The sequence below is a fragment of the Pelobates fuscus genome, chromosome 5 (genome assembly GCF_036172605.1).
Source record: "Pelobates fuscus isolate aPelFus1 chromosome 5, aPelFus1.pri, whole genome shotgun sequence".
Taxonomy (NCBI): Eukaryota; Metazoa; Chordata; class Amphibia; order Anura; family Pelobatidae; genus Pelobates; species Pelobates fuscus.
Window position 1 is genome coordinate 209,867,102 of NC_086321.1, and position 22,876 is coordinate 209,889,977.

At 39.0% G+C, this 22,876-nt stretch overlaps 1 protein-coding gene across 2 annotated transcripts in view; it reads left to right on the forward strand.

Annotated features, from left to right (window-relative positions):
- The window catches only part of RASEF (RAS and EF-hand domain containing), an 85,529-nt gene extending 64,122 nt beyond the window's left edge, over positions 1-21,407 (forward strand). For both annotated transcript variants that reach the window (XM_063457187.1, XM_063457188.1), the window contains exons 12-17: positions 3,581-3,728; positions 7,636-7,717; positions 9,908-10,022; positions 12,866-12,985; positions 19,939-20,015; positions 20,882-21,407. In XM_063457187.1, coding sequence (XP_063313257.1) covers positions 3,581-3,728; positions 7,636-7,717; positions 9,908-10,022; positions 12,866-12,985; positions 19,939-20,015; positions 20,882-20,990 — 651 coding nt within the window. In that variant the 3' untranslated portion in view covers positions 20,991-21,407. The remainder of the gene's footprint in view (positions 1-3,580; positions 3,729-7,635; positions 7,718-9,907; positions 10,023-12,865; positions 12,986-19,938; positions 20,016-20,881) is intronic.
- The last annotated feature ends 1,469 nt before the right edge of the window (positions 21,408-22,876 follow it).

Consider the following 22,876-nt stretch of genomic DNA (forward strand, 5'->3'; position numbering starts at 1 on the left):
TCCTCAGCCTCTAGTGTACCAGGCTGAGCTTGGTCTAGCAGGGAACATACAGAGGCTCTCCCGCTGCATAGGCTTAACAGGTGATACTCATTTCCATCGACATTCTGCGCCCCCTTTGGTAGATAGGAGTTAGGTTTAGATCATCTACTGCGTTATAACTCTACTGTTACCTATGGAGGAGGCGTTAGTTGCTGTTGGATTTGGTAAGTACGAGGCACGTGTATTAGGTAGCCCGTATGTAGTGGTCAGGTGAGATCTACCCCTTCTCAGCATTTTAATTATACTTAGCACAGGCCCAATGGAGTGTACGTACACTGAGGCCATGCGTATCCACCCACTGTGTGCCCAGCATGCAAACTCTCCTCCCCTATGGGTTGCTAGGGACATCTCTGGTTTAGACCTGGTTGGCAAGTATTCTATATCTGTTTAGATGTTATCTTATTAGTCTGTGTCTGAGGGTCATGCTGCCATACTCTAGTTCGATATACGACCCCGTTGCCGCAGCGACCTTACTATTAGTGAGAGTAGTCATGGTCACGAGTCTCTAGTGACTCTTTCGGTCAGCGCAAAGTTGCAAGAAATAAATTTGGAATAAATAAAGTAGTCGAGGGAGGAAGTTCATCTTGATGGCGTTCATTCTGCCAAACCATGAGACGTACAGACTGGACCATCACAGCATATCCGTCTTTAGTGTGTGTAAAAGCGGTGTGAAGTTGTGGGTGTACAGTTAGGAGAGGTCCGCTGTTAGCCAGATACCAAGGTATTTAAGTTTGGTTTTGCACCAGGTAAATGCTAACAGAGTTTGCAGATGGGAGGCTGCCGCTGCCTTGATGGAGATGAGTAGAGCTTCCGATTTTTCTGTATTAAGCTTCAGATTCGAGATGCATCCTTATTCAGTGAAAGCTTTTAAAAGGTTTGGTAGGGTTATCAGAAAGTTGCTAATAAAAAATAGCATATCGTCTGCGTAAGCGGCTATCTTATGGGTGGTTTCTTTCAGGGTGAACCCAGTTACACCCCTGTCCCATCTGACCGCCCCCAGAAAGGGTTCCAGGGAGAGGGCAAACAGAAGGGCGGGAGAGTGGGCACCCCTGTCTCGTCCCATTTCGGATCTGGAACGGCGGCAAGAGGGCTTCATTGATCCGTATCCTGGCGCTCGGTGTATAGTGGGAGGCCATTGGGGCCCAGAGCTTTATTCAGTTTGGAGGCTTTCAGGGCTGCTAGAGTTCCTCTAGCGTGATGGGGGCCTTTAAGGCTGCGGCGTCATCTTGGCTTAGAGTCTTAGTCACATGCTGCCGTAAGTATGCCAACATCTGCGTGGTCCACTGCTGCTCCCCAATCGCCCTGTCCCCCTGGGGTAGATTATATAGGCCCATGAAGTACTTATGAAATTCCTCAAAGATTTTGTCCGGTAATTGGGTTACCTTGGGTTGTTGTTTTTTAACCGTCCTGGCTAGGAGGCGACCACATTTGTCTGAGTATTCAGTTATTCAGTATAACAGTTATAGCCACCAGTATATATGCCCCTCCCCCCCCCCCCGTGAGCTCAGGACCCATGTTTTGCAGATGTACGGTGAGGAATGACCCATCCCGACGGGGCTCCTTGCTGCTGCCAAGCCATCAACATCTCCCCCCAATGCCATACTCTCTGGCCCCAAAGACTTGGGTGTTATTATACATTATGAGCAGGTCAATAGAGACAGTTACGCCAGAGTCTCGCTGCAGTGTCTCGTTGCCCCATTACTCCACCCCAAAGTATGCTCCAGGGAGACATAGGCCACCCGGCTAGGGCTGAGATACAGCACCCCCAGGATCCGGGGTTCTTCAGAGATCAGGGTGTTCCCCTGCGTGCCCATTGGTTCCCCCACCCCAAAATGTCCTCGTCCCACCGCCTTGTCAGCGAGATCACGATAGGTTCCCCTCCTTATAATGAAAGCAACTCATTGTCCTCCCGCTACTCTGAAAACTCCACCGACAGCCTATTCCTCCAGGCCATTTGGGCCTCCTCATCAGCATTGTTGGGCATTTCTCCCAGGTGGTGTGCCCGCAGGGTGCAAGGGTGCCAGGGGGTCTCTCCTTGCTGCAATAGCCTCCTCCAGAATCCAATTCCTGACCCTGATCACAGGCATGTGCAGGGCTCTCAGGAAACACGTTTTTATCCTCTGGCCAGCGGGCTGACACCCATGTGTTTCCTTGTTTTGCCTGGAGGCTGAAGGGGAATCCCTAGCGGGATGGTATTCTCTTGTCATGGAGGGCGCTTGTGACAGGGCGCAGGGCTCTTCTGGCATCCAGCATCAGTGTGGAGAGGTCCTGATACAGGGAAATTTCTGCCTCGTGGAACATGATGACTGGCTCCCCTGGCGGCCGCCATGATCCTTTCTTTTAGGCCGCTGGCATGCAGGCAGCATACAACATCTTTTGGGCTGCCATCCTGTCTCGCAGGGCCCAGTGCTCTGTGCACCCGTTCAAACCTAATAGCGGCAGGAACTTCTGCACCCAGTATGTGTTGGAACAAAGCTTCCAGTGTGTTGGTAAGTGGGGCAGCGTCTGATTCAGGTAGGCCGCGGATGCGTATTTTATTGCGCCTGCTCCGGTTTTCCAGGTCCTCCACTTGTCTCCGGAGAGTAAGCAGCAGATTGCCCTGTCTGGTGACCACCATTTCCATATCTTTGTGTTGCTGAGAGCAGTCTTGGGTATCCATCTCATCCACTCTGTGCTCCAGCGTGAGCATTCTCGCCAAGATCTGGGCTAATTCAGCATGTATCAGTGCCAGCTCACCCGTGGAGTCTTCATCTGTCTGGGATTCCGCCACACTCTCCGCATATGGGGAGGCAGGCGCAATCTTATCTTCAAGCCTCGGGTCTCTCAGCTCCGACGGTGTAGCAACAAAACCATCCATCGGGCCTATGTAGCGGCGGGGGGAGTTGTCCCAGGGACCAAATGCTTTTTGTTGTGGTCCATCTTAACCCTTTAGTGCGCTTCAATGCAGCGTTTTAATGGCTAGGAATGCGGAGCTCGTTTACTACGCGTCCTGCACCATGCTCGTCCAGGCCACACCCCCGGCCACCATATTAATATAAAAAAATGTGTTTGGTGTGGAGAGATAGGTAGACCAGTGGTGTTAGACAGGCATTGATTGAATAAGTGAATGCCATTTCTGGTCGTGTTGATTTAGTCTTGTATGAGAAGATGAAGATAGCTTCTGTAAGTGGCAACAGGGATACAGCAGTAGGAGCACAGCATGCATGTTTAGCAGAATAAGTAATCTTAAGAGTTGCATGTTCTTAATAAATGTTCTGCGTTATTTGTTTACCATTTATTAGATGGTTCTTGGAATTTCATTTACTAAAACTAACATTGAAAACTGAATTGAAAATGTGGCCAAATTAGCTGAGCGAGAACATTTTTCGTTATAGGTATTTCCAAATAGCCTATTTTGGCCTACATTTTCTCATCCAGTTTTCAGTACAACATTATTTACCGTTTAGTAAATCTGTGGAATTACCAACCTCAAATAGACTATGTTATATTGTAAAGCATATCATGGAAATTTATAAATTGAAAATACCTATGTCAATTTCAGGCTTATAGAACAGACCGGGACAGTAAATATCCCAACACAGAGAAAGCATACAAGATAGTGCTCGCTGGTGATGCAGCTGTTGGGAAGTCAAGTTTTCTAATGAGACTGTGTAAAAATGAGTTTCGAGGGAACACAAGTGCCACCTTGGGTAAGTTCAAAAGTTACAATATTTTTTTTATAGTTATTGGCCACATGGCAACAAGTATATCATATTAAATAAAAGTGTTTCTTTTTTTGAGTAATAATATGTATATGCATTCAGACCACGTACATACTCTTAAATTAAATGATATTGAACACTTGTTTATGTAATACTAATGGGGTTATTCACTAAAGTCTAAATGGTTCTGTGCCGAATGGGGCAAAACCATGCATCTGCTTTTGGGACCATTTGGAAGCAAAATACAGGTATTGTTCACACTGTTTAACACTTCACACTTATTCAACACAGTCTACTTCTCAGGAGAGTTGCCTGTCAGAGCGCTCTGATAGATTGACTTGATAGCCAACGTATTTACTTACTCAAATTGAATAGCATGGGATGCAATAATTGACATAGCATTGGAAATGCTATGTAAGAACGTTCCCTGCTAGGAGAGCTCAGTCTGCAGAGAGCGCTAGCAGGGCAAGGAGGGTATAATTTGATTTCATCTTATTTGGTGATTTTTAAATAAATATTTTTATCTTAAATAACTGCATTTTTTGTGGCTGAAGAAAAGAAGAGTTAGAAGAAAGAACACTTCAGATGGTTCATATAATTAATTTATTTTTTTACAGATATTACCGTATTTTTCGCTCCATAAGACGCACCTCACCATAAGACGCACCTAGTTTTTAGAGGAAGAAATCCAGAAAAAAAATATTCTGAACAAACCGTCCCATAGTGTTTCTTACTATGGGACAGTTTGTACAGAATATTTTTTTTCTCCCCTGTCCCATAGTGTCCCCCCCTCCCATAGTCTTCTCCTCTCTCCCATTGTCTTCACTCACCCCCTCCCCATAGACTTCATCCACCCTCTCCCCATAGACTTCATCTCCCCCCCTCCCCATAGACTTCATCTCCCCCCCCTCCCCATAGACTTCATCTCCCCCCCCTCCCCATAGACTTCATCTCCCCCCTCCCCATAGACTTCATCCACCCCCTCCCCATACCCATAGACTTCATCTCCCCCCTCCCCATAGTCTTCATCTCCCCCCTCCCCATAGACTTCATCCCCCCCCTCCCCATAGACTTCATCCCCCCCCCATAGACTTCATCCCCCTCCCCATAGACTTCTCCCCCATACTGTCCCCCTCCCCTTGTCCCATAATTACTTACCTGTCTTGCAGCGTTGGCCGGCAGCACAGGGCGCACCGCGGTAGTGGAACTTGAATTTCATATTCCGGTTTCCGGCGGGACTGAAAGGAAGTGCGCACTCAGCTTGTGCACACTTCCTTTCAGTCCCGCCGGAAACCGGAACATAAAATTCAAGTTCCACTACCGCGGTGCGCCCTGTGCTGCCGGCCAACGCTGCAAGACAGGTAAGTAAAGCTTCATATTCGCTCCATAAGACGCACAGACATTTCCCCTCACTTTTGAGGGGAAAAAAAGTGCGTCTTATGGAGCGAAAAATACGGTAGTTTTATTTCCCTCTCCCTCACTATAATTAGAGTGAGGGTGTAGGTAAAGTAATTTATTTTTGATGGGGGCTAGGTTACCGTATATACTCGAGTATAAGCCGAGTTTTTCAGCACATTTTTTGTGCTGAAAAACCCCAACTCGGCTTATACTCGAGTCAATGTCTGTATTATGGCAATTTACATTGCCATAATACAGACTGGGGGCTGGCAGCGAGCGCTTACCTCTCCTGCAGCTCCTGTCAGCTCCCTTCTCCTCCGCGCCGGTCCTTACAGCACCTCTGTCAGCTCCCAGTGTAAGTCTCGCGAGAGCCGCGGGGTCATAGTGCGGCTCTCGCAAGACTTACACTGTGAGCTGACAGTGGAGCTGCACGGACCGGCGCGGAGGAGAAGGGAGCTGACAGGAGCTGCAGGAGTGGTAAGTGCTTCCTGCCAGCTCCCCCCCCCCACTGAACTGCCAATGCCACTGGACCACCAGGGAGTGAGAGCCCCCCTCCCTGCCATGTATCAAGCAGGGAGGGAGTACGAAAATAATAAAAAAAATATTAAAATAATAACAATGAAAAAAAATTAATATAACAAAAAAAATATTAAAATAAAATAATAAATAATAAAAATGCCCACCACCACCAAGGCTCTGCATCGCACACTCAAACACTGCATTCATACACACACTGCATCACACACACACACACACTGCATTCATACACACTGCATCACACACACACACACACTGCACTCATACACACACACTGCACTCATACACACACTGCATTCTCATACACACTCACTGCACTCATACACACACTGCATTCTCATACACACTCACTGCACTCATACACACACACATTTCTCACCCTAGTCTTATACTCGAGTCAATAGGTTTTCCCAGTTTTTTGGGGTAAAATTAGGGGCCTCGGCTTATATTCGGGTCGGCTTATACTCGAGTATATACGGTATTTATTTTTGGTTGGGTACCTTTTGACATTGCCATCCCCCTTTGTTTAATATTTTGGACCTGCACCCTCCAGCCTTTAATATTATTATTAGGGCCCCCTTATATTATTACAGCCTCGACTTGCAAGCCATGTGTGAGGGCAGGGATGTGGACAGATTAATTATTTATTTCACAGGTCTCAATGACTGCCCAGTCACTAGCTTTAAATATTTAGCAGATATCCATAGTGTGGAATTAAATCTTCCTTATAGTAATATTAAAGAATATAAATAAATAAAAAGCTTGACCCCGATAAGCTTTTTATTGATTTATTTTTTAAAACTTTTTTAATGTGACAGCTGGATAGCAAGTGCTGGTCACCTGACACATCAAGCTGAGGGTTATTTAACTATTTGCCTGCTAGTGCTGCAAGTAAGCAAATAGTTCTTAAAGGGACACTATAGGCGCCCAGACCACTTCAGCTCATTAAAGTGGTCTAGGTGCAGTGACCGTGTCCCCTAAGCACTGCAATGTTAATTATTGCTGTATTTGAGAAACTACAATAATTACAATGCTAGGCAGTCAGAGGCCAGGGCTACGGACACGTATAGTGTTAGGAATAAAGATTTTTATTCTTAGCATTATAGTATCCCTTTAAAATTATTATTGGATTCCATAAAAGCAAGTGAACGATAATTTGTGAATGTGTGTCCTGGCGGATACATTCGGTTATGTGTTTTATTAAAACCAATGCTTTGTGAATATTCAGAATCCTATACTTTGGTGCAAAAGCACCAATTTTAATTCAGGCACCAAATGTGTCCACTGGGTTCAAACTGAGTGAATTGATTCCACTTAGTTTACTGTTTTGTTACATTTGGTGTAAAGTTGAGGGTACTTTTACATGTGTAGCAGCTGCTTTCATATTTACTTATATTATACAATAATATAAGCACCTTTTGCACAGTATACTTTTACATTCAAATTTGGAACATATTTAACTTTAGTAAATATGAGAATTGCAATTTTGGAATTCTGTAATTTTCATCGGATTTTGTCCATCCACATAAAACCCGATGTTTACTTAATAACCCCGCTAATCTACCACATGCGTTAGTGAAGGGCCCCTATATATTTCCTCAAGAGGTCCCTGAAAACCTGCAACTATTCCTGTTTAAGAGGCATTTTACAGCTACCCATAAAATTTAGTACAATGTATTTCAAATGTTATCTATAAGCTTGGCCAAAGTGTAATGCTCTATGTATAGTGCTCGGTTTTATGTATGTGATGATATTTTATTTAAGAAAAACACTTGCATTATTTTTCTATTTTTGAGACCTTAGATGGGCTTTGAAATGCAAGACAAAGCACTGTTAAAATATAAAATGTCAACTTTGTCAGTGAAGATTAGGGGGTATATTAGCTAAAAACAATGATGTTCTGTGTCATTTTCAGTAGAAAAGAAATCAGTCAAAAATATTGTTACTTTCGCTTTTTAAGGTGTGGATTTTCAAATGAAAACATTAGTCGTGGATGGAGAGCCAACCCTTTTGCAACTCTGGGATACTGCAGGCCAAGAAAGGTACAGTATTATATTATTTCTTGTGACAAGAATGATAAATGTGTGGATTATCCATGTACATGTTCTGAAGTAGTTAGATGCTAATTTTGTATGTATTCGTGGGCCCTGGTTGCTAATATATAATTGTTGTAAGGTTTCTGGTATGAAATACGCCATTTAATAAATCAAAATTGTGTTACAGGGTTATAATGCATATCCTGAAAGAGCTTTATCCATCAAATTGTAAGGATATATGATGTGAACTAACAAAATTTGTCTCAATTGTATAATCTCCTAAATAACTGAAGGAATTGGAAAAATGTATTGAAATTCTGCTTAAACTAATGCAAAGCAACATGCCATGGCTATCCAACTTTTAGTTTGGATCTGCGGGAAACGGTGGTAGATATTGAGTTATTAAATTATTTATTATTTTATTTATCTATATAATAATTTATTTAATAGATGCATCATTTATATTGTTTGTCATGCCTATCACCATATCCTATTCAATATTTTTTTTTTTTGTGCATCTCTGTAATGGCATTATAGCTATAAGTACCCAACGTTATTACAATACTTTTCACAATGATTGGTCCTGCACTTGAAATTGTTCCGGTAAGGGTTTGGTTCAGATAGGGCTAAGTTCAGGATCATGGACTACTTACGTTTAGGGGTGCTTGCGGTAAGAGTGCTTAGGGGACTTCAAACTTAGTTAATAGGTATCAGCACTCAAAAGACTAACTCTATTTATTCTCATCCAGATGAAGCCCAGCTAGGAGTGATGGGTTTTACATTACACCGCGTTTCCTATGTTTATATAATCTGCTGTATCTTCCAGTGCTCTTAGGATACAAGACACACTGACGTTCTCATTAGTGTTAATGACATTGAGCTCTTATGACTGTGAAGCTATAATAACTTGCTACTTGAATGGAGCATTTCTTAAAGTGAATGAAATATGTAAAGCAATGAAAGCAGCATCTTAAAAAAAAAAAAAAAAAAAAGCTTTCTTATTATTATGTATTTCTGGACTAGTCACAGCAGAACAGATAAGCACTCTGGACTGGCCAATAATTGGTTTGGGTACTTTCAGCGCATGGAAAATCATGATTAAATTAGTGTTTTGTTCAGGAAATGTTCACCTGATAACTGCCAGCACTACAGCTTTTAATATTCGTAAGAGCCAGCTGGGATTTGTCAACAGCAGAAAATGTCTATCTATTTAGTTGGCATAGAAACCTTAATCGCACACTTAGCCATCACTTTGGTAGAGGTAATTCTAGGACATAACATAACAAGCATTTTCATGGGTATATCTAGGGGTCACTTTAATTCAGTGCACATGTAATATCCCAGCATCATTACATTGCGAAGTACAGTGTCTTATCCACATTGTAACTTAACTTACTAATAGAGGGTTACATCACAACCTTGAACAACTTCAAGATGAAGTCTAAATTGCAAAATTAAAACCAAATTAGCCAAATAGTGACCATAACTGATTTGGAGAATTGTTACAGATCAGCTATTTTTGCCTATATTTTGCCAATTGGAATAAACGCATTAGACGTCGATGAACTGTAAGTTACTCTTAAGGTGTTTTTTTAAGCAACATTTCCCTTGATATTCTGCTAGCATATTCATCACTGGCAAACATTGTACAGCACAATTACATTTCTACCGCTTGTTGTATATTGTCCAACGTTAACGGTATCTTAAAGTATATTCTTTTGTTAATTTTACTCTTCACAAGAAAGGTTATCTTGCATGTAACATGTCATATTTATTTCTCTAAGAAAAAAAAAAACACCAAAAAGAAAACATTTTATGTCTATATCTGGAAACAGTATAAAAATAGCTGACAACATCATTCATCATATATGACAGTTGCTTTCCTTCTGGACATTATTTGTATGATCTGTAGCAGGTTGCTACTGGAGGTTCGTTGGTGTATGTTTCCTGCTCTGTTCCTGCTTCCCTGTGATTCTGGCTTTAGTCTAGTTTGGTTTACTTTGATTTAGTGTTTGTGTGTACTTGTTACATTTAATGCACTGTCTTCATTTGAATCCACCCACATGTCTTCCCTCAAGCATAACCATCAATTTGTTGTTAGGCTATGCCAAAAAAATTTATTTCAAACAAAAAATATACTATATACACATATAGTTATCTAATACATGTATATGTTAATCTTAATTTATATTTCAGATTCAGAAGCATTGCCAAATCTTACTTCAGAAGAGCTGATGGAGTCCTGCTTCTCTATGATGTAACTTGTGAGAAAAGCTTCCTGAACGTGAGGGAGTGGATAGATATGATTGAGGTAGTGCAATTTCACCATTGTAGAAACATTGTACTCTAATTAAAAAGGCACTTTAATTTTTGGAGCTTTTCAAATTTTGCACAAACCCTCTCCAAAACTCACATGTCCGCTTACAAGATGGTGTCTGGGGGAAGAGTCGAAAGGTAGATATGCTTAGCTGAACTACTTGCTCCCTAGCACTGTCATCTTCTCTGCAAACATGTCTTCAAATGCCAATTGTGTTGTAATCTTGTGCATGTAAGATGTTGAGAGAATGGGAGAATGGGAGAATGGGAGAATGGGACCTTCTGTGGATTATCCTGTGACTATGTAAGGCCATTGTTATACACCATTTTAGAAGATACTTGTACCCAGTAACTGTCAAGTGTGATAAGTGATGGGAAATGACAGGGTGTGGCAGTGAAAGCTCTGTCCCCATTTTGACAATAAGTAAATTTACATCTTCCTTCCTGTCCTTAATTAGGATATCTTCTGAATGGGTATTAAATGAAATTCCAATAAAGTAATTGTATATTCGTAAAAAAAAACCAACAACAACATAACTTCATAAAAAAATATGTCTTAATGGAAAACTCAAAGTGACAGTTCAATTTTAAGTGTGGGATAGGAGATACTTGAGAACTAGAGTAACCACCATACTCTATATAGTCACCACCATATTTCTATATAGTCACATAGGCTGAAAAGAGACATGTGTCCATCAAGTTCAGTCTTTTTCACATCTGTTTTTTCTGTTGATCAAAAAAGGCAAAACAACTCAGTTTGAAGTGCTTTCCAATACTGCAACAAACCAGGAAAAACAATCATTCTTGATCCCAGAATGGCAGTCAGGTCTCTCCTTGGATCAAGAAGCTATTACCTCACATATTAAGAATTATATCCCTTAATATTATATTTTTGCAAGCATTTACCCAATTACTGTTTAAAAATATGTACAAACTGATAAAACCACCTATTCAGGCAGAAAATTCCACATCCTTATTGTTCTTGCTGTTAAAAAAAAAAAACATTCCTTTGGCTTAGACTAAATCTTCTTTCTTGCAGTCTAAATGCAACCTTGTGTCCCATGTATAGTCCTGTTTTTGAAACTGATTTCCTGACAGTGGTTTGTATTGTGCCTGAATTTGTTTGTATAATACTATCATATCCCCTCTGAGGTGCCGTTTTTCCAAACCAAAGAGCTTTAAATTTGTTAATCTTTCTTCATTACCAAAATGTTTGCTTCCTTTAATATTGTAGCCCGACTCTGCACTTTTTCTAGTATCATAATATCCTTTTTTAGAACAGGTGCCCAAATTTGTACAGCATATTCGAGGCATTGTTTTACCATTGATTTATAAAGAGGAAAAATTATATTTTCATCTTGAGTATGAATGTTCTTTTTATACGTGACAATACCTCACTGGCCTTATCAACTGTCAATTGGCATTGCACATTGTTGCCTAGTTTGTTGTCTATAATAATTCCCAAATCCTTCTCATGTGTTGTTATCGCTAATTCACTACCTTTTAGGGTGTAAATTGCTTAACAAAGTGCATAGATTTGACATTAAATGTAATCTGCCATTTGAGTGCCCAGTCCCCTAATATATCTAAATCCCCCAACAGCAAAGTAATATATTGCTCCCATTCTATGACATTACAGAGGTTTGTGTCATCTGCAAACACTAAAACTTGATTTCCAATGCCTTTTTAAAAAATCATTTATAAGTATGTTGAATAGAAGTGTTCTCAGAACAGAACCCTGAGAAACATCACTTACCACTTTTGTCCATCTCGAAAATTTAACATTAATGACAATTCTCTGTGTGCTATCTTTAAGCCAGTGTTCTACCCAAGAACAAGAATTTTCAACAAGACCAATTTCTTTTACTTTGAACACTAACCCATTGTGTGGAGCTGTATCGAATGGCATCGGTCACACCCACTGCAACACCCTGATCTACACTTCTGCTTCCTTTTTCATAGAATGCAATTAATTTAGATTGGCATGACCTATGTTTCATATAACCATGCTGGCTTTTGCTAATTACAATGTTCTTCTCAATTAATTTCTGAACATTATCCCTTAATAGCCCTGTAAATACTTTCAAAGCCACAGATGTTAAACTCACAGGTTCTATAATTTCCAGGAAAGGGTTCGAACCCTTTCTGAATATATAATCATAAAAATAGATCATCATTGCAATGCCAAAAAAACAAAAATCAAAGTAACCTAGTGCCGAATTTGTGTATAAACATCTAAGGTTCAATTAGCAGAAACAAAGGCAAGTAGACTGGATACAACACAATGTGCAACTAAGTAGAAAGGGCCCACTTGTGAATCCCGCATTTAATGAAGAGCACATTAAATAGATGTTTCAGGATTCCTGTCCCTTTTTCAATGTGTAAGTGCTTGAAGGGACACAGTGTTTGGCTGCACATGCATATCTTGTCCACCAATTACTTTCCATGAGAAGTATTGAATTGGACAGGATTGCTGACAATGTCGACTGACATGCAAACATCTTCAGAGGCTGAGCGGCCTGCTGCAGCAGCTGAGTCTCGTCTCTGCAAACAAGGTGAGTAATCTCTAGTTGACTTAATCTTTTACTAGCATAGGAGTTGGATAGTGGTTACAATAATAGAAATGAACATATAGTTCCAAACAATGATGGGCTATAGGTTCCCTTACCATATATATGTAATCTACATTTTCCTGGTGGAAAATAGTGTGTAACATATATATTTTTTTGTTTATTTCTAAAAATGTTTATTTCCAAAAATGTTATAAAATAAATACTATTATTGGTAATTATTTAGCTTATGAAAATTTTTAATATATTTCTTGTTCCTTTTTAACAGGACACAACTAGTGACAGTATTCCTATAATGATGATAGGAAACAAAGCAGACCTTCGCCAAACAATGATAGAACAAGGCCATAAATGTGTGCCAACAAGTTATGGGGAAAAGTTATCAATGGTAGGTCTTTATGCATCTTGACAATATATAGTTACTATGCAACGCATGACAACTTCTTGTTTGCGTATTGAGGAAAATAGATACCTAAACCATCCCATAAAATAGTGGTGTAGCTGTCTTGCTCTCATGCAGTGCTCTGTTTAATCTTACCAGCTAAGACAGATCCATGCAGTAGATATATATTTCCATCCACATATACACTTTTGTGTACCATCTACCATCTATGGCCTGAATAGGAACCAGCATTCCTCACAGCTACTAGAGAAATTGATACTTCAGTATCAGAAGCAATTTCCTCTCCCCTTTTTTAAACACAGTACCAATGGAAACATAATTGCTTCTTCTTATATCCTTACATACTAGCTCAAACATGAAATACCTTTTCCTTATAGGACATGGAAACGAGAGAAATGGAGTGGGATAGCCACTCACCGAATGTGGGTGGAACCCACTCTTATTTAAAGGAAACCTTCTCAAATTAAAATTCCATATTAATGGCATACACCTTAATTAGATCAAACTACTTACAAAGACTGGTAACAAAGTTCAACACCATTATTAACTCTATATCCCCTACACACTTTCCTTAGTCTGCATAATTGTGATATCCCAGTTACACTGTCATGACTACCTGTGAGAGTTTTTAAAATGATCATAGCGTATTTGAGACTACTACCCAAGTGCACACGAATCTCCGAATACACGTGGGCAATACTTGCAGACTACATATAATTCACAACCCTTCCCCAGAAATTGTACTACTAAGTTAATTCTTAATACAAGGGTCAATGCAATAATACAGTGTTCCTATCCTGGACCACTTTTCACACGTTAAGCTGGACCCCTGATATTCATATCACTTCAATATTCAGGACAGATTTACGCAGATTTTTAAACAGTGTACCACTTTTTCACTTTATCACTTTTTAGTTTAAGTTTGCAGTGACTTCACTTTTATTGTTTAATTTTGTTCTCTACTTTGATCTAATAAAGGTTTATGCCATGAATATGGAATTTTAATATGAGGAGGATTCCCTTAAATGAGAGCGGGTTCCACCCACATTCGGTGAGTGGCTATCCCACTCCATTTCTCCCTAGTTTCCATGTCCTATACATTTGTTTGGGGTTATGCCCCCGAATCCCTCCTGTAACCACCAATAAGGTACTGGTGCTGGCTAATCCAACACTAGGATTCCTTTATTTATTTTACCTATTACTTTTTCTTTATATTATGCTAAGTATGTAAACCATGCGATCCTGACAATTGTTAATACGCATATACTATATAAGATTCAACACTTACCATTAAAAGCAATACCAACAAAGTTTGTTTAAACTAGTGGACAAAATCTAGATATTTGAACCTACCCATAAGCACACAGGCCAGTGAGGTTTTCATAGAACTTTTTTTGACTTGCTATAAACTGAGTTCACTTCTGTCCTCTTGAATACAATATACACATTGGAGTAGACCTTAGGTAGCCTCCTTCAAACAATGCCATATTCATAAAATGAAACCATCCAATGTCCCAACTACTCACTTCCAGATAAGGAGTACAAACACATGATATTAATGCTTACTAAACTAAGATTTAAAACCCAGCTGGTTACTCTAAAGAAACAATGTCAACCCTACTCAGAACATATCTAAAGCCCTGTCTTACTGTTGTAAGTGTTCCTTGAGGAATGTACATTGTTCATACATGCTTGATATTTATAAAACAATCCACTGTGTTCCAGCCACAGGCTCTACTTGCTAGTTACATTGATGTAAATATATTTGTGGTCTCTCTCAGCACATCTGAGATGGTTCTTCAGTGGGGAGACAAAGGACAGCACCATTTGAGTATTTAATATCTCGCAGTTGTTGTGCAGTTGGTTTAGCAGCTTTAATTCATAACAACACAGAAAGGCATTTGACTGGGTGGACAAGGCTTTCTTGCATGCAACTCTGGTAAAGATGGACTTTGACCACTACATTAAGAAATGGATCAGTGCTATATTCAAGGGCGCACATCAATGCTCTTTGTGCTATGTCTTGAACCTTTCTTTGACAGATTCATTATCTCAGTATTCAGAGTTGAGGAAATTGCAGCTACGCTGATGACTTACTGTTTTTTTTTTTGTACCAACATAATTTCCTTACATTATCATCTGAAAAATATTAGATGGGGAGCAGTATAATCCATAAGCTAAAACATTTGGCAAAAAAACATGTAAGTATTAGGTGTGCCCCTCTATTTGCCCATTGTCCTTTGTTCTATGGATTGAAATTAGTGATTGATTTTTGGATTCTGCAGATTTTTTAATTGGATACCATTTTATTTCCTGTATAAGACCTGCTTATTGCATGGTTAAACGTTTATGGGGACCTTAATCAAGACATTACACAGACCCAGTAATGTATATTGATAGTATCTAGTTTTGTGTCATTGGAAAGACCTCCAATACATTGTTTTTTTTTTTATCTTGTCAAAGATAAATCCACTTCCCAGAATGTAGTATTTGTAACTTTACCAATACTCTGTGCACCCCTCAGGTCTTTGCTATTGTCTTTTGTTTGGGATGGCAACATGATTGACTGTTCCATGACATTCTCTGTCTCCCTAACCTTTGTTTATTTTAAGTTTACTCTTTATTCTTAAAAATTATCAAGCCACCCATCTCCTATGAATCGTAGACTAGCATATAATGAATCCCACCAATCATTGGCTGCCAATAGAACATATACACTCTAAGGAAAAACTACCAGCTTTGGTTTGACTGTGTCTCTCCAAATACCCATATAAAAGTCTAACAAAAAATAGTCTCACAAAAGGTAAGGGATACCTTTGCCTTATCATTAAAGCCATGACATATTCTGCAACGTTTATATTATCTGCATTCTCCCTTCAACCTACAACTAAGAGGCCTACTAGGTTAGATATCCTCTCTAAATAGGTAAAATTCATTCAATTAAAACACATGTTTTTGAGAAATTAAAATGGCACCCCACCACCAGAGTTATTTCAAACCAATCATTTCTACCCTCAGCATGATAAAGTTGGCTTCAGTTTATATTGTGCTAGAAGACTGAACTGGGTTGTACTTTCACACCAATGCTGCATTAGTTTGTAAAAATGTCAAATTAGGGGCACAAACGTAAGTGGAAAAACACTTCAAGTGTATAAGTGACACCAGTTATTGATGTGGATATTATGTAAACAAATGTGAAAAAATACAGACAGTAGGAATTACTTTCTATTGGCAAGAAAAAAATGGTAGGAAACTCACAAAAGTAGTGATTAGGAGCACAAACTAAGTAAATTGTATTTTTTTCAATCTTTGTTTTAATGGAGGCATAGATTTAACAAGCCGTACAATAGTACAATTGTGACATCAAAACGATCAAAAATTTAACTCGATGTGAGCAAAGACTTGTGTTCACGAGAAATATTTAACATGATGGTATATTAGGGTAATGTTACTTAGCCATTAAAAGAAGGTCAGGAGAAGATTAGACAAGCATATTTTTTAGTAAAAGGAGTAGCAAACGAGAGTAAAGAAGAATTGTTGACAGTATAATAAACAAGTTATTCACACTAAAGTTGATCATCATAGAATAGGCTATTTTGAAACCTGAGAGGAAGAAATTATTTTACTGAAATATTAATAACCTCTAAGGATTCATGCTTGAGAAGCCACTAAGGCTCGGCATACCCTCCCTGTGGTGCAGCACACATAGAGCAAATTAAAACAGATTATGAAAATAAAATAAAAATAAAACACAGGAATGGTAAAGGTAAGATGGGCAAGATGGTGACAAGAAAACTTTACTTGAATCCAAAAGAATTACACAGGCTAGAAAATCCATAGTCAGTCAATTCCCAGATTAGTTAAGCAGGTAGGTGGTACATGGAAGTCACTGAGGGCAAAGACACATTGGAGGCAAAGTATGTCCCTCTCCAGCCCTAGGCCAGTGTGGAGGCCAGCATCTCTGAGCCATAGACTTGGAGGCCATGAGCTTCCAAGTCCTTCCTGAGTTGGGAGCAACAGAATGCCCAGTTGTTCTGCTGCCGCCAGCAGCTGGTGGCCTTCGCCCTAGGTAGGATAGCAGCAGGAGACATGTGTGCTTGAGGGAAAGCTGTATATGGCTGTATATGTTTATGCTCTGAATGTGAAGGTCCCTTCAATATCTAGTTGAGGTTGTCATATTCAGGGCCAAACCGTGGCGTTCATCAGGGGTCAGCTGAGGTATGTGTGCCAAGCCTATGGGGACAGGGATAACCCCCACCGGTTCGGAGAGGAAGGGGGTTGGGATCGGGACTTTGTTTAAATAGGAAGCTTGTGGTGGCAGGAAAGCAGCCTCCACTCCAGTCCAGTGAATACACCAGGCCTCACTTGAACCTTAGGGGCATGGAATGGTAGGCACACAAGAGTTGCAAGCTATGGCATCCCATTCGGTTCCACGTACTGGCAGGTAACAGATGATGCCAGCTCAGCGTGCTGAGTGTTGATATTTTGGTTTTGTATAAGAGTTGGGTGAGGAGCATTTACAAAAAGCACCTAGCTGCCGTAAGGTACAGGCCCCAGAAACTAAGTAACATTTGTGCAAGAGCTCATAGTTACATAAAACTCCAGTCCCTGGATACAATTTGCCAGCCTGTTGCAGAGTCTGTGGTACTTCATTCTTAGCAACACTCTGGTAGTTCAGGCTTAAGCTTGAGTGTCCTTCTCTGGATGAAAGTGAAGTGTAAATTAAATGTGATTAATCCTCATAATAAGGAGCTCGGCACATTTTGTCTGTATGTGAATTTCCTCATTATCCTATATTATTCTATAAATAGGGTAAGAACCTATTTCACAGATGGCAGATACGGTAGGTTTTCCTTCTGTAAATGAATGTAATCACATATGGTGTCAACCACGTGAGATACCTACATACAGTGCCTTGCAAAAGTATTCACCCCCTTGGCTTTTTACCTATTTTCTTACATTACAGCCTTAAGTTCAATGTTTTATTAATCAGAATTTTATGTGATGGAAGAGAACACAATAGTCTAAGTTGGTGAAGTGAAAAGAGAAAAATATATAATTTTTTAGAAATAGAAAACAGAAAATTGGCATGTGCGGATGTATTCACCCCCTTTGTTATGAAGCCCATAAAAAGCTCTGGTGCAACCAGTTACCTTCAGAAGTCACATCATTGGTGAAATGATGTCCACCTGTGTGCAATCTAAGTGTCACATGATCTGTCATTACATATACACACCTTTTTTGAAAGGCTCCAGAGGCTGCAACACCTAAGCAAGAGGCACCGCTAACCAAACACTGCCATGAAGACCAAGGAACTTTCCAAACAAGTAGTTGTTGAGAAATACAGGTCGGGGTTAGGTTATAAAAAAATATCCAAATCTTTGATGATCCCCAGGAGCACCATCAAATCTATCATAACCAAATGGAAAGAACATGGCACAACAGCAAACCTGCCAAGAGACGGCCGTCCAAAACTCCCGGACCAGGCAAGGAGGGCATTAATCGGAGAGGCAGCACAGAGACATAAGGTAACCCTAGAGGAGTTACAGAGTTCCACAGCAGAGACTGGAGTATCTGTATAGAGGACGACAATAAGTCGTACGCTCCATAGTGTTGGGTTTTACGGCCAGAAGAAAGCCATTACTTTCAGCAAACAACAAAATGGCCCATTTTAAGTTTGCGAAAAGGCATGTGGGTGACTCCCAAAATGTATGGAGGAAGGTGCTCTGGTCTGATGAGACTAAAATGTTACTTTTCGTCCATCAAAGAAAACGCTATGTCTGGCGCAAACCCATCATCACATCACATCACATCATCCAAAGAACACCATCCCCACAGAGAAACATGCTGGTTGCAGCATCATGTTGTGGGGATGTTTTTCAGCAGCTGGGACTGGGAAACTGGTCAGGGTTACGGGAAAGATGGATGGTGATAAATACAGGGATATTCTTGAGCAAAAACTGTACCACTCTGTGTGTGATTTGAGGCTAGGATGGAAGTTCACCTTCCAGTAGGACAATGACCCCAAACACATTGCTAAAGCAACACCTGAGTGGTTTAAAGGGAACATGTAAATGTGTTGGAATGGCCTAGTCAAAGCCCAGACCTCAATTCAATAGAAAATCTGTGGTCATACATAAGAATTGCTGTTCACAAGCGCAAACCATCCAACTTGAAGGAGTTGGAGCAGTTTTTCAAGGAGGAATGGGCAAAAATCACAGTGGTAAGATGTGGCAAGCTCATAGAGATTTATCCAAAGCGACTTGGAGCTGTGATTGCCGCAAAAGGTGGCTCTACAAAGTATTGACTTTAGGGTGGTGTATAGTTATGCACATTGACTTTTTATCGGTTATTTTGTTCTATTTGTTGTGGGCATGTTCTGTAAATTAAATGATGCAAATCCTCAAACAATCCATGTTATTTCCAGGTTGTGAGGCAACAAAAAACTAAAAATGCCAAGGGGGGGAGGGGGGAGGAATACTTTTGCAAGGCACTGTATGTTCACATATGTTGCAGAGCACTTGACAGTTTTCCAATTGTGTTACAGATTTGAATGGTATTCAATGTAGCTATAGTGATAATGTGAAATTCCTTCTTTGGATTTGTAGTAGGAAAAAAAGAGCTGAATTTTACTATGCATATATTTTAATAAGTAATACATTGTGTTTCTTGCATTTTCTAGAATTTAAATATACAAAAGCTAAAAAATAAAGGGGTTGTATGGCTTGTATTTCTATAATTATGTTGACAACTCTATTAGTGTTATTATTATATAGTACACATTTTATTATACATGATTTATGATTCAGCAGATATGAAGTTATGGAGTTCATGTTTTGTTTACTGTAAGTAGTCATGGTTCAGACTGAGTTCATGTTAATATCTCTCATCTGGAATTTTAAGCAGAATATAAGATTGCTTGTGTTTCTCTCACGTAGACATACAATGCTCTGTTCTGTGAAACAAGTGCCAAAGAGGGATCAAATATTGTAGAAGCTGTTCTTCATCTTGCACGGTATGTACTTTGAGCACAAGTGATAAAATGTCAAGATTACAGCAGTAATCTGCTTTATTCATCATAAACCAGGGACATGTATCAGTCTTGACTACAATGAAAACAGAGACTGCAAGTTGTAGTCAAATACTGATGATAAATTCAGTAGCAGATAAGAAAACAGAGGCATACTTTGTATGGAAGAAATGTTATTAATTGTTCTCTTGTAAATACTGAACTCTACAGAATTTTAATTTAATGGATTAGTCAAGAAAATGATTTACATGTTTTAAGGTACATTTTAAACATTAAATTTTTGCAAAGTTAAAGATCTGTATTTGAATGGTGTTTTTGCAAAACTGATCTTTTCTTAGCTTCAGTGTTTCTTATTTTTATCACCCTGTGCTAAGAAATAAATTTGATTCTGTAACTATAAACAACATGGCTAGAAAAAAAATAAATAAATAACCTACTGACATTGAAAAAAATGTTCCTCAAGGGGTAAATGATAACATGATGTAACTATACATACAATAATATCCACAAAATCAATACAAACAGCTGTCTGGTAACCTGTTCATTAACAAGACAGTACAAAAGACAAAAGGTCATACATTTCACTTACAGCAGAGGATATAGGCATTTATAAGAAATATGTGGCAATCAAAAGTTACAATAATAAAAAAAAACTATGCCAATGTCAATATGAGCATGAGTATTAGATTAATTCAGCTACATGGTTCAGCCACCTGTAAGTTCTATATATATAACTACTTTGACATGTAACATGCTACAACTGTTTTACATTACAGTGATTTGTTATTCTTTACTTTTTTGTTTCATTTGATAGACTCAATATCTAACTTATCCTTCTTTGCTTTTCATAGTGAGGTGAGAAAGAGGAGTGATAACGAAGATGACAGGGGGTCGGTAACCAACCTTTCAGGAGCGACCACCAAGAAAACAACACAAATGCAAAACTGTTGTAATGTGTAATAAAACATTTGCTTTATTTCTTTTTCACCTGCCAAAACGTCTTGATAACAGTAAAGGGATTTAAGTTGTATATAAATGATCTGTGCTATTTTTAATGCTTCCGTGTTGTTTCTTAGTCTCCTTTCACGTGTGTCATATTTGGTATTCTCCTTGTTTATTTATATGTCAGAATGTGTACAGTTTAAAAAAAAAAAAAAAAAAAAAACATTTTTAAAATACTTTAAAAAAACTGGAAACCCCAGGTATTTGAATAATGATTACCCCATTTTCATATTTAAAGTTCATGCAATCATTTTTTATTATTATTTATGTATCTGTTTTTTTAGCTTGATGTTTATGTACAATCTATAATTTTGTCTCACTATTACTATAAATGTGTCTGTTCTCTCAGATTTTATGCCTGCTCTTACAAGTAATTTATTAAAACATAGTGCTTTTATTATTTGATGTGTCTTTAATTTCTATAACTAATGTATTTTTTTGGCAGAAGTAGATAGATAGATAGTTACCTTGTTTTTATACAAGTTTTAACTTTGACTTAAGTAAACCTAATTGTTGGGATTGGCATATTCTAAGCCTGTAAGATAAAGTGTGCCCTTGAGTATTAGAAAAATGTATATGTGAAATATAAATATGGTGGTCAGGTACTAATGCATACGTTTGAAGAGACTGGGAAGGATCATAGAACACTGAATGTGTATTAGGTTGCTCAGTGCGGATCAACAGTTTGCAAATTTACAGAACTTAATTCCAAGATCAATACAATTAAACTTTATCTTTTCATACTAATTGACTAATTGTACTAAATTAACATATAGTTCCATTAAAGTTCTAAGCTTGTGTTTTCATATTATATGCTATCCAAACAAAAATCTTGCACTCAACATCTCCCACCATGATTTCTTCAATACCATTTGGCTATTATTTTCATAGATTTCCATTGATTTTTCCTTCTGCACACTTACATCAATACACTCCCTTTCTATATTCATTTTTAATGATTTAGTTGGGGCTGACTTTTTTTGTAAATTTGTACATTTTTTGTAAATACAACTTGAGAGACTATGAAATATCTGTTCAGCTGAATCATAAGGCTAACAATCTTGTACATGGCAAGGACATTACGTACACAAGCTATGCACATGACCATCTTTGCTCCCCCCCATATTCCAGGAAGATCCTATCTCTGCACTCTCCTATTCTAAGAAGACCCCACCTAGTAATGTCCCCTAGACAAACTTAGGATCAATGATTTGTTACATGCTCTTACCAAACTGCTTGCACAAGCTTGTTCATGCTGTTAGTCAATAGTTATAAGGTTTGTTCTGTTTAACAAATGTCTGACGTTTTCTAAACTGACTCCTTTGTATGGTCACTCAAGAGTTTCCCCAAGTACTTGGGGCATGGTATTGTCTGGATAGAACTATTAGGCCATGGCAGGTAATTCTGGTGATCATCAAGTGCAGATGTTGTAACAGACTGTAATAAGATTTAATTTAAAAAAAACAGCAATGTTTTATCTTAATTTCGGTTTGCATAAAATATATATCTATACAGCCACTTCTAAGGTGATTATGGAACATGTTACTTTAATTTCTTCAAGAACTTTTTTTGCAGACTGGCCTCCTTGCGATTGCACGTCTCGGTATAGTAGTGGTTTGACAGGAAGTGCTCTCTCAGTAAGCACATCCTGTCAGATCACCGTGGTCTACTCAGTCCATTATGGAGTGATGGGCCTGGTCACAGCTGCAACCCCTGCAACTGCTATAGGTATGCCACCGGTGTATATGTAGATAAGGATCCAAGCTCTGTATTTACAAAATAGATGTTTCCCATGTAAAAAGGAGAGAAGCACTACGTAGCTTATAGATAGATATAAAAATTGC